Source organism: Neovison vison, chromosome 5 (assembly GCF_020171115.1).
Source record: "Neovison vison isolate M4711 chromosome 5, ASM_NN_V1, whole genome shotgun sequence".
In the NCBI taxonomy this organism is placed as follows: domain Eukaryota; kingdom Metazoa; phylum Chordata; class Mammalia; order Carnivora; family Mustelidae; genus Neogale; species Neogale vison.
The window spans coordinates 34,471,249-34,484,173 of NC_058095.1; the positions used below are offsets into that span (position 1 = coordinate 34,471,249).

Genomic DNA, 12,925 nt, shown 5'->3' on the forward strand with positions numbered 1-12,925 from the left:
ATCAGATATTCAGGGTCAGTGCAGTGTCTCCTTTTATTTCTTTTCCCCCTTTCCAATTTTATTTTAATAATTAAAAATACTGCTGATCACACTGAATGACTTCTGGCAGAGAGGCAGTCTGTCCCAGAAGGACCAGTTGTGGGCCATCGGGTTTATGACGTCCATAAAACCAGAGCCAGATCAGAGCATGGCCTCCCTGAGTGACAGGGGTTTTGCTTCCACCAGGGTCCCCCCATCAACTGACTGCTTTGGGCATTTGTTTTGGGTTGGTTTTTTGTTCCGTTTTGTTTCCTGATGCATGTGCGACTATACATGTGTGCACACATTTAAAGATATAAATGAAACAGGTATGTAATGCCCTCCGCCTGTTAGAAAGACTAAAGCCATCAAAATAACAAACGGCGTGTATTTGCTAGAATGTCAAAGTTATGAGTTTATTTTGTAATGATGTGCTCCTGCCTTCATGAGGTAAACTGGCCGTGGCGGAGGTGTTATTAGTAATATGGACTCAGTGGAGCAGAAAGCCGAGTGACCGAGAGATCAGTGTATCAGTCAGAGAGAGGGCAAATGGAAAGAGACAGCAGGAGAATGAGAAAGGAGCCACAGTGCCTGGGCTGAGATTAAAGACAGACTGAGAGGAGGAGGGGGAGCCCAGTGGTCACATTTGGTCTCCCCTGTTCCTGGGGCTCCTTCAGAGGAGTTGCCGGTGTGTTGCTCAGCTCAGGGCTGTCTGCAAAGACTGGTTCTCTGCACTTCCTCACCAAGGAAAGCAGTTTTACTCTCCATATTCCTTTCCGAAGAGTCTTTTCCTCTCTGCCTCGCTGAAGTTAAGAGGAGCGGAGGCCAGCTGGGTCACACTGAGGTGATGACTTTGGTCGCCAACTTCCTCATCCTTTGCAGGGACTTGATGTCGGGGCTGACCCGGCACGGGGGAAACATCTCAAAGCTCTTATCAGGAAGGGGCAAGATGGGAATATACAGGTAAAGTTTGCTGGTCTTCCTTTTATTAGATTCTTCCCAGAGACTGAAAATGAATAAAAGCTACTAAGGAAGCAAATTTGTGGTGTGGTTATTTTCTGAAGGAGGAGGGGAGAGGAAAGAGAAAAGGTAAAACACCGTAAGTGCTCCACAACTGCTTCGAGCTCTCCAGGGCTACCCCCAGATGACTGGCAATTACTACACACTCAGCAGTTTGCAATAGTCAGTGATCAGGCTGCCTGGCTTCCATTGCTGGGTCAGAAAACCTCCCTCCCTAAAAGAAATTATTAACCAGTCTTCTAGGGAAAAAGAAACCCTGCAATTTCTAAGTCCACGAATATTTTTTCTTCCTCTTTTTTTCTCCTTCTTTAAAGGAAACTTTGTGATTTCCAGTTGCATGTGCCTTTCAACCTCACATGGGTTAAACTCCTCCAGGAATACACCAGGGATGGAGGCCCTCTGTATTTCCTGGAACCTTGGGAGAGAAGGACAGAGAGGCAGGCTTGGGTATAAATCACTGCGCTCCACCCAGCACACAAAGACGACTTTAGACTCCAGGGTTCACGTATGGATGAGTTGCTTCAGGATTTTGCCAGCCTTAGGACTTGTGTGTGGGGACCAGCTTTAAAAATCAAATGTAAGGGGGGGAAAGTAATCCTTTTAAAATATTAGGGACCCAAACCGCACAGCATTTAAGTGAGACTTGTCACTAAAGATTGTCAGAAGACAGGCATGTTTCCTTTCTGTGTATATGTGCAGCAGTTCGCCGGCCTGCAGTTGTGGGGGTAGCCCGCCTTCCGGGTCACAGCCTCTGCCCCCCTCCACAGTTCTAGCTGACTTAAAGTATGCTAACAGCTGTCTGTGGCAGCTAGTTGAGAGAGGGAGAGGCTTGCTGGTTTTTGAATTGTAACAGTATTATGTTTTTTAAAAAAAAACTTTTTTATTTTCTCAGCTTTCTTTTTAAGACAAAGGTCCAGACAGTCCCTTCGAACAACACAGAGAGGCTGGATGGAATCTGTGTCTCGTGGAGGAAAGAACCCATTTTAGTGAGAGTCACAAAATAGACTCTGCCTTTATTTCTGTCAAGACAAATGCCTTCTCTCCTGCTTGTCTCTCCAGGTCCTTGGGCGGGAAGTATACACCTCCAATAACCAACTCGGGGGCATCCAGATTATGCACAACAATGGGGTGACCCACAACATCGTTTGCGATGACTTTGAAGGAGTTTTCACTGTCCTGCACTGGCTGTCTTACATGCCCAAGGTGAGCCCTTCCCATCCAGCAGCAGAGCCCCCAGAACCCGGCCTTCCCACCACAGCTCACACGGCCTCTGTGTTTGGGGTCTCTTCTTTATGGTGGAGAAACTGTTTTATGAAATACTCCTCTGCAAGTTACCGGTTTCTTTTTCTTGCAGCCATCTTTGGGCTTCTAGCTTTAAATTGCCTTTGAATTTCATCGGTTAGGGCCCTTTCTGATGTTTTCCCCAGTCAGAAGCCTTTATGGTCCATCTGGGCTCAGATCACGGTGGTTTTTTTTCTTCGTAATAGCCATCCATCCCCCAGGAAGCTTCCCATAAAGTGTGGGTACATGGAAATCAAGAAGCAAGAATATATGGGGGTTTTTTTTGCCAGACTCCTACATGAGACTTGAGACCTGTCCATGTTCTCAGGAGTTGGCTGGGGCGGACGGGTATGATCTGTTTCTGGTCCCTACTGTCTTTGTAACGATCATGGCTAAGTCGGGACCTTGGGCCTGCTATTCACTAATTGTTGTGCTCTTTCCTCCCAACCACCTTTTAGAATGTGCGCAGTTCAGTTCCTCTCTTGAACTCCAAGGATCCTATAGATAGAATCATCGAGTTTGTTCCCACGAAGGCCCCATATGATCCTCGATGGATGCTAGCAGGCCGACCTCACCCAAGTAGGTATATATTGGTGGGTCCAGTAGAACCCTGGCCCTCGGGCTGTCAGTCTTTCATTTAATCACTAACCAATTCCTGCACGATAGTACGGGACAAGTACATGAGACATATCTTTAAAACAGCTCTCTGAAGATCAAGGTGGAAAATCCTTCAAGAACAAATGAGAACCAAATGAAATTAGGTGTATAAGTCAGTCACTGAGGCACATGCAGGGCAGTAACTAATATATTTCTTCTGTTAATTCTGTTATTAAAGCACTTATTACTTAATGGGTTCAAAGACTTTAAAACAGTTAAATCTAAGCAGTAAACACATAGAATCTTTGACCGTCTAGTCTCTGTAAACAGAGATTAATCAGATCAGTTTTAGAAAAGATATTTGACCCTCCAGTGTGGAACGTGACTACACTCTTCTCAGCAAGCTATTTCCAAGCATCCACCCTGCATGTACCCTTCTTTTCTTATGATATTGGTGAAAGTACTGGTACTTGCTTTAGTTATTAATGTAAGGTTACATTATAAGATCATTATTCATTAAGAGATTGTCTAGAACTCTTAAATTTATAAATAGATCAAGTAAGAACAAACCCTCCCCCCATGTTCATCTAATATATCAATCTGTCTTATGGCTGATTTTACCTATCTTTAAAACAAAAACACAACAGAAAAAAAGTAGGGGCTCCAGGTAAGGTGAATGTACATTCTTGTTTGTCGGTCTGTTAGGCTGATTTAACAAATTTTACTTATCAGGTGGTTATTTTGTGAAGCTCCAAACCCCCCTGCTACATTTTGAATCTATTTTTTTCAGGGTTTTTGAGAGGGTGTTTGTTCTTTTTCACATGTTTATTGCATCAAAGAAAGTGAGTGCAGAAGATAATTCACTAAATTTAAGAGTCACTGTGATTTTTTTTTTTTTAAGATTTTATTTATTTGTCAGAGAGAGAGCAAGAGAGAGTGAGTGAGCACAAGCAACAGGGAGCGGCAGGCAGAGGGGGAAGGAGACTCCCTGCTCAGCAGGGAGCCCGATGTGGGACTGGATCCCAGGATCCTGGGATCCCGACCTGAGCCAAAAGCAGATGCTTAACCCTGAGGCACGCAGGCATCCCAAGAGTCACTGATTTTGTTAAAAGAAAAAAGAAGTCTGCATAAGGGAGACTTAAACCTTTGTCTGTACCCACTCTAAGCTAGGTGGGGCTGCAAAGCACTTCCATATACATTATCTTATTGGGCTTACTACTTCTCAGAGATAAAAAGAGATTACCACTTTACAAGCTCAGAGAAGTTAAGTGATTTGTGCAAGGTCACACAGCTATTACTTAGGAATTGGGGCTTAATCTATAGCACAACTACAGATAGTACAGAAAAATCACCAGAGGAATTTTAATTTAAAATTTTACCTGTTGTCTTTGATGCCTTTTCTTGTTGCTCTTAATAAAACTAGTTTTTCTACCCAGAAAAATCACCATAATCCCTCTCATTTGTATGCCATGATTACAATAAGAACTATGATCGTAAGATACCTGTTGGCCTTAAAATCCAGGACTTTTCTAGGAGAATTCAGAACAAGACTCTGTGAGTCTTCTCCTGGGAATCATGGTAGGGAGTTGGAGGTGTATCTTAGCTGGCTTCTGAGTTCTACATCTGAACTGAACGCAACCTGCTCTTTGGGGGTTGGGGGATGAAATCTACCTACACCAGCCATGGCCCACCCGTGAGTTCCCTCCCCCAACTGACACACAAGGCAGGAGGGTTTTTGTTTTGTTTTAATTTTTAAATTTTTTTTTTTTAAGATTTTATTTATTTATTTGACAGACAGAGATCACAAGTAGGAAGAGACGCAGGCAAAGAGAGAGGGGGAAGCAGGCTTCCTGCCGAGCAGAAAGCCCAATGCAGGGCTCCATCCCAGGACCCTGAGATCATGACCTGAGCTGAAGGCAGAGGCTTAACCCACTGAGCCGCCCAGGCGCCCCAAGCCAAAAGGGTTTTTAGAGAAGAAAGTCTTTCCATTGTTGTTCCAAATCATTGTTATTGAAGTAAGAGTCATAAAATGACCCAAGCATATGAGGTTAAGATTTCAGTATCCTGATCCACTTAGAAGTTTGATTTAGAACCTTCATCAGAATGTGAGCCCTCTTTCATGGGGTGAATAGATGTGTGTGTATGTAGGTGGGCATTATCCCGGCCATTATTAATGAGATCCGCAGCATAAAATGAAATTTGTGATAAACTAAGTTTTCTGGTTTTTTGGATAATATTTTTTCATCAACTCCCTAGCAATTCATCCTGCTGTCTCTGCAGCTAACATTCGCTCCCAAATCGAGTGACTTCAGATTTTAATTTAGTGGAAGCGTTAAAGAAAGCAGATGATTCCCTGTGATAAGTTAAAGCAGATATCTTCTAGGTGAAAAGTTAAAGTCATTTATTAGAGGAGATAGTGCTGTGATATTCTTCAAACTGACGCCCAACACGAGACCAGAATCTAAACGATCAGCTTTGGGCTCCGATAGAGAGATAATTTTGAAATGGATGATCACATTTTACACTGGGGCCATAGAGGCAAGGAATGTAGAACACAGTAATTACAAATTTAGTCTTGATAAAACACTCTCCATCCTGTTTAAGTCAGCAGAGGTTAGCTTGCTCGGATCTCCACTTTTAATTGGTTTTGGACTTGGGTTTTTAGGGGGCGGAGGGCCATGTTCAAATTAGAAGGATCACTGAAGAACCGTGAGCTGAGGGGCAAGCTAGGAAACAGTTATTTGCAGAAGCTTTTATGGGGCCTTGGTCAAACACAGATACCTGTGGAACAAAAGTTTTTTTCTTAACCTAAGATGTCGAAAGTTACGTGTCTTGCCAATGAAGGAAATTCTGTGTTCAGGGGAGGTTAATGACATTAGGTGTGTGCATCTTAACCATTATATTTTTGCTGTGTGTCAAGAGTATATGGGCATGGCCCTTTCTTATAGGAAGATTATACTTTTTCAGCTGTAAGTAAAGTGGATGTATCTTTCTGCTTTTCTAGCAGAGAAGCCAAGTCCCTTTTCTTTTCTGCAAATTTGGGTCCTTATCTGATCGTTAATAGTTATCATTGGCTGTCTTCAGCTTCCCACTTAAAAAAGCCAATGGAACCAAACAAAATTGTAAGTAAGCTAAGTTTTAAAATAGAAATAGACATTTTGAAAACACTTTAATGACTTGGCTGCCTTTTGACAAATGTTTGTAATGTTTTGAAAAAAGCAAAGTTATTTATTTAAAAACATGCAAACTCTCTGCTAGCTGAACCCCATCGTTTAACAATAAATGATGCTTTTGCTGATAAATGATTCTTTTTATGCAGACTAGCAAATGAAATAGGAGATGATGTCTGAAGGCAGATGAGCATTCAGCTGCCTAACGCCTGCATCTATTATAATATGGTTAAAAACAACAGCAAACTCCCCAAAACAATCCCCCACATCCAACCTCAGATTTGCCAGTTCCAGTGCATTTTCAATAGATTGATGGTCTTTATTCTCTCTTTGTTCTCTTTCTTTCTCTTCTGTAGCCCAGAAAGGTCAGTGGTTGAGTGGATTTTTTGACTATGGATCTTTCTCGGAGATCATGCAACCCTGGGCCCAGACTGTGGTGGTTGGCAGAGCCAGGTAAGAGCTCTTCTGTTTTGGAAGCTCTTCTTCCTCCCAACTAAAAACAAGAAAGGAACAGGCCATGACTATAGAGATTTGGGGGGGCAGGTGGGGTTTTTTTTTGTGTGGTGGTGGTGGTCATCATCATTGTTCTTTTGTTTTTGTTTTTGTTTTTAACCAATAATGTTCTCTTTGTCTAAACTTCCTAAGAATATTGAATTATAGTCATGCCCAAGGCAGCATAACTGGAGCACTGTTTCCCAGTCGTCATTTACTGTGTCACTTCAGTGATGCGTTTGATCTGAAGTCTGGTTTTGACATTTCCTTTTTACAACACTGAAAGAAAAGCTCTTCTAGGGCTGTAAAGCCCAAATACAATAGCCGTAGCCCACTAGTGACCTTCCCCTTCCCCAAAGACCATTTTCTTTCCAAGGAAGGTGACAAATGAATCAGACTCATCTACCTTGCCATGTAACCCAAAGATCTATGTAACCTAGAAGAAGTTCCTTCCTGGCATCAAGATTATTTAAGTATAGCAAATGCACATGATACTGGCTTATCATCAGATTTGAACTGCAAAGAAAAAAGTTTACCTGAAACAGAAATGAGTAAAATAAACTGGAATAGATTTGCCAGGCTACCTATATTTTTCAAATGGGAAATTGAAGTTTCTATTAAATTTTAATACCCACTCTAAGAAGTGCTTCACTCAACAGCCAGCTCTGCACGAAATAATCTGTAGCACTCGCTGTAACGAGCACCTGCCAAGGCTGATCTTAATCTCGTTCTGCACTGCAGAGACATGCTGCCCTAGGGACCCACATCTGGAGCTCACCTTCCTCTCGGGGGCAATCAGTTTTCCTTATCTTGGTGAAAAGTGGCACCTGCTCAAGATTCTCAAACATGCCACATTGGGTTGAGATTTAGATTCTAGCCTTGAAAATAATTCTAGGCTTTGTGGTTCTCTCAGTACAGCAGGTCAGCATGTCTCATGCTGCCAATGACAAGGAGCCATCAGATGGCGAAGCCAACAGACAGGATCTTCCACTGTGACTCTGAGTAAGAGTCAGGCCTGGAGCCAGCCCAGACCGAAACTCGCAGGGGCTAGCTCCCGTTTTCTCTCGCATCTCAGGTCTTCTACGCTTACCACAGGCTTCTGGGGCCCAGGAGAACTATTCTTTGTGCCTCGTAAAATTCCTACTAGGAGTAGGGGTTGGGGGGTGCACTAGGGAGAGAGCCCTCCTACCCAGGATCTGTCGGTTTGTTATGGGGGGCCCTGACATCACACTCAGATCAACTTTTTTGAAAATTTGTCTTTTACCTATGCTGCTTCAGTCTTCCTTCTGTTAAAAACATGACAGATTTTAAGCCTCTGAAAGCGAAACCTTTGTTAAGGTCTTTAAGATCCTCCCACGGGAAACAAGTGAATAATGCTTTACACTTATGATTGGAAGAAAAGGGATTGTTCTGTGAGCAAGATCAGTCAAGCTTGGCTTTAGTTAGCTCTGCCATTGTTTATTGCAACACTCACTCTGACTTCTTCCTTTCTTTCCATCTGATGAGTTCTGAGCTTCTTACTTCAAACACATACACATGCTCACAAGTATATAAAACACAAATGGAGCTAGCTTCTTTCAAAAGCAATGGCATTTCGAGAAATAAATATAAATGTATTCTTCTGGGATTGTTACTGTAAGTGCTGCCAAAACTCATCTTTGGTATGTATGTTTGGAATATGTGTGCTATTGGCTGTAAATTGTCTTTTATTATTCCATGGCACCTTGTCCAGGGACACACTATAAAACAAGATGTAGCATCTTCATGTGCTAGCCTGATAAAATTTATATGAAGTATAATAGAAAACAGAAGTTGTTCTGAGCTGTTTTCAAGTTCAATAAATAACTGTAATACTCGGATAAAGATGTTCTTTATTAGGTCACATGGGCCCTAATATATAAGTTATAAGTTACCGATTTAGGGTGGCTTTTGCAATTACAAGTTTCCAGTTGGATTGTTAATCATTGTGAACAGAAATATTTCTAAACCCTCCTGTGTACCTCCTGCTCGTTGTCTGGTTGTCTAGAGGGCTTTTGATTCTGATTCAGTGCAGGCAAGTGACAAGGGGGTGGGTGGTCCCCACTCAGGCCCCTGTCAGGCCTCTTGCGATGACAAGAATACATTTCCAGTAGCCAGTGTGACAACCAAAGACCATCCTTCATGGAAAAGTTTGTTACGGAGATGCTGGGGGAATGAGAGACTATAACCCATCCCAGCCTCGGCCCCAAGGAGTGCAGCTGAGAAAGTGAAGAGTGAATCACATTTTCCAGAGTAAGGACTCACCCTGTACCTGCAGCTACTGCCACCCCTCTCCCCACTTTCACCCTCCCTCCCGTTCTTCCTGATTTTTACCAGGAAATCTTTTTGAGGTCCAAGCTGAGAGGGGATCGTGCACCATCTGTGCAACAGAGGCTTTGAGCTCCTGAAGAGTTTTTTTAAATTAACATATGTTGGCGATTAAATGCATACTTTCAATACAGATCACCTATTTCACCAAGAGTAATGACTGCAAGTTATCCCTGTGCTACTGCTCTTTTCCAGTGAAAGAGAAAGTTGAGGGCTTATTTAACCACCTCTGTACCCTTGGCACATATTTTTCATCATCCCCATAGCACACCTACGCAACCCCCTCCAAAATACTCTGGACTTTTTATTAAAATAAAACTACTATTGTGATAATAGTATAGTGGTCTTTATCTTTCAGATGCTGAAGTATTTATAGACAAAATTATACACTTAATATTTCCTTCAAAATGACATGGGACTCACGGAGGGGAAAGTAGTTAGAAATGAAGATGAAACAAAACTGGCCAGGAGTTGATTAGTGAAGATGGGTATTGGGTATATGGGATTCATTGTATTGCCCAGTGTAATTTCAGGCACCTCCCACCTCTCAGACCCTTTCCCTCTGTCTTCACCAAAGAGATGCTCCAGAGTGAGCTGAGAAATGTCATTTGGGATCCACAGAAAAAGACGTGTGTGTACGTGCATATGTGTGCGCACACACACATCTAGCCTGTTGGGTCTAAATGCTGAAGCTCCCCTGGTACAACTCTTGGTTTGAATTGATTATGTGGTGGAGGACAGGAGTGATTCTGAGGGTAGAAGAGTCAGATTTCCCCATTCTCTGTATTTGCAGTTTCCAGACCCACCCCCACACACACCCCAATCTTTTGATATAGGTCTGGAAAAGAAATGACCAACTGTACTATTTACATGCTTTGAGTTCTTCTTTGGCTCATTTTTTGTAGGCTAGGAGGAATACCTGTGGGAGTAGTTGCCGTAGAAACCCGAACAGTGGAACTAAGTATCCCCGCCGATCCTGCAAACCTGGATTCTGAAGCCAAGGTTAGTAACCTCGAGTACCCTGTGCTCCTGTGCTTGGAGCTGGCTTTCCCTTCTGCACAGCCTGTGGATGTACTGGGGGCATTGCACACCTCCATGTGCTCACTTTTAAGATGACTCTAAATGGACTACAAGCTAAATTCTTTTTTTTTTTTTCAAAGCCAAACAGCAAGGGTCGTTTATTACGAGTTCAAACCCGGACCTCTGCGCCCTCGTTGCCGGTGACGCTAAGAGGTCCTGAGCTCAGGATCACGGCACTTTTTTTTTTTTTTTTTTTTTTTTTTAAGATTTTATGTCTTTATTTGACAGAGAGGGAGGGAGAGAGAGAGAGAGAGAGAGAGAGAGATCACAAGTAGGCAGAGAGGCAGGCGGGGTACAAGCTAAATTCTAACTGAAAAATTACTTAGGCCTTTATAGTGGTCTTGTTGATGCTAGAGAACAGTCTGGGTTCCTTGGGGAGGTAGTCTTCTGGAAGGCAGCTGCGGGCTCTTTGGTCCCAGATTCTCTGAACATACACATGGATGAGTTATTCTAGAATTAAGAAGTCTGCCTTAATGGCAAATGTGAACACCACCACTCATCTTTGTTTTAAAAGAGTAGATTATATTTTTTACATCCTGACAAGGGTCAGAGGATGAGGGGTGGGAGAGACCAGGAAAGAGGTTACTCAGCAATGTCACATCAGGTGTCTGTTGACCAACCATAGTCCAGAGAAAGCTTGTACTAAGCACAGAGGAGAGAGGACTGGAGACTGTGTACAGTTAGCTTGTTCTGAGGACTAGTGTAGTTGAGTGACTTCAAGTTGCCTTCAGGAAGTCTACAATGAGTATTCTCAGGACTGCATTCTTCCTTTAGAAGCAGTAAGGTTTCCTCCTTCTGACTGAGGAGTGGTGGTGTAATAAGGACTAAAAAGGAATATTCAACAAAGTCAAAGATCCAGGATCCTTTCTTCTTTTTGAATTCAAAGATGATCCTCTTGATGAACAACAGCGGTTTTTGGTTGGTTGGTTTGGTTGAGTTTTTAAAATAAACAAGTAAAACCTTGTTCACCTTGCAGAAATTCCCCCTCAAACTCTGTTGTTAATTGTGTCTTCCTTTTTGACTTTCCCCAATAGATAATCCAGCAGGCTGGCCAGGTTTGGTTCCCAGACTCTGCGTTTAAGACCTATCAGGCTATCAAGGACTTCAACCGTGAAGGACTACCTCTGATGGTCTTTGCCAACTGGAGAGGCTTCTCTGGTGGAATGAAAGGTAACTGACCTGGCTCTGGGCTGGAGGGGCTGAACTGTTTACCCAGAACTTTACAGACGGGGAGGGAGGGTTTATACTGGGCAGAACCAATGGGTATCCTTACAGCCCGTCACACTAGGCTTTTTGGGGATTATACTTTCTCTGAAACAAATCTTCTGAGTTGCAGCTTGAGTGGGGAATATACTGCTTGCTTTTCAGTTCGGTGCAAAATTTCAGAACAGTCTACTGGTGTGATCTAGATGGGCTGCTGTTGTGGATTTAGCTTTCACAGGTGAACGATAGACTGTTCTGATGGTCTGGGGAACTGTGATTGTGCTAGCCTCTGTCCCTCTTTTCTCGGCATATTCTTTGTTGATGCTAATGCTCTATTGTGACCAAGGTAGATACTGAAATTAGCTTTCATCAGAAGAAAACGAACAAATTCTGTCTGAGAAGCTGTTCTTTGTGGTAATTTGTGGTGTATTTTATTCTTATCCAGCAATAGCCCTGGGCCTGTGGCTCCAGCATATTAAACCATCGTCATACAGGCTCTGTTCTGTGCCACGGGAATTGCTTAGTGATGTAGGGAGCTACCATTTACTGAGAATCCTCCCTGTGCAGAGCCACTGTGGATGGTTCAGGAGAGCCAAAAAACCTGTTCTCCCTCTTATAGCAGCGAAGCTCTCTCTCCAATGGCCAGAGCTTCATGACCATGTGGAGACCAGAGACTACCTACCAGTAGGGGATGAATACACTGGTCAATGTCAACTTTGTTCACTGGGGGAGAACTCAGGGTTCTGAAGTAATAGAATGAGTTAGGGGAATGGAAGGAGGGAGGAGTTCGCAATGTTGGAGTAGAGTGGTTAGAGATAAGGATTTATAAAATGTGAAACAGTGAACCCAGAAATAGCTTGGGGCAAGAGCACCTCTCCCTCCGAGGGAGGAGAAGCCTGAGACAGTTACCCTTTTATAGATTATCAGCTGTGTGTGGAGAAAGATTAGAGCCTTGTGCCAATAACTTTCCCTTAATCTGGCTTGGGAAAGCCCTGGACCGCCAGGCTTCCCTGGCAAAATACGGAAGACTAAGGTGGTTTTTCTTTTCTTTTTTTAAGCTGCAAAGTTCCCCTTTGCCCATATTTGCTGGAGAACTACCACATTTTGCACTTTTCTTGAGGGAGACTTGGACTGTACATGCAAATTAATGTTTATATACTTTTATAGACTCTCAGGTGGATTATTTTATGATGAAGAGAATAAATCAGTGAAAATGCTGTGTGATGTTGAAAGTATAGGTTAAACAAGTCAATCCTGCACATTTTTATTGAGTTCCTATGCGCAAGGAACTCTGCTAGCTACTTCTGAGAAAACAAAACTGAGTCAGAGACAGACATTGCCTCAAGGAGTCAAGAAAAAGGTTTTGAACAAAATACTGCAGTGTTCAAAGAGTATATTATACTGAAGTGTTTTTTCTTCCCCCCGGAGGAGGCGCGTGAAAGCCCTTTCATTCATATATGTGAGATTTGTTTAACATCCAATTTCACTTGATCCCAGATTTCTTAGCTGTAAGATTTACATTAAGGTGGGGCACCTGGTTGGCTCAGTCGGTTAAGCCACTGCCTTCCCGAAGTCTGCCTGAGATCGAGCCCCACATTGGGCTTCCCGCTCATCAGGGAGTCTGCTGCTCCCTCTCCCTCTGCCCCTCCCCCCAACTTGTGCATGGGTGCCTGCACATGCTTTCTCTGTCTCTCTCTGCTCTCTGAAATAAATAAAAT

At 43.0% G+C, this 12,925-nt stretch overlaps 1 protein-coding gene across 11 annotated transcripts in view; it reads left to right on the forward strand.

Annotated features, from left to right (window-relative positions):
• ACACA (acetyl-CoA carboxylase alpha) overlaps window positions 1–12,925 on the forward strand; it is a 289,079-nt gene that overhangs the window by 244,284 nt on the left and 31,870 nt on the right. For all 11 annotated transcript variants that reach the window (XM_044248459.1, XM_044248461.1, XM_044248460.1 and 8 more), the window contains 5 exons: window positions 2,098–2,241; window positions 2,778–2,898; window positions 6,443–6,539; window positions 9,830–9,926; window positions 11,039–11,174. In XM_044248459.1, coding sequence (XP_044104394.1) covers window positions 2,098–2,241; window positions 2,778–2,898; window positions 6,443–6,539; window positions 9,830–9,926; window positions 11,039–11,174 — 595 coding nt within the window. The remainder of the gene's footprint in view (window positions 1–2,097; window positions 2,242–2,777; window positions 2,899–6,442; window positions 6,540–9,829; window positions 9,927–11,038; window positions 11,175–12,925) is intronic.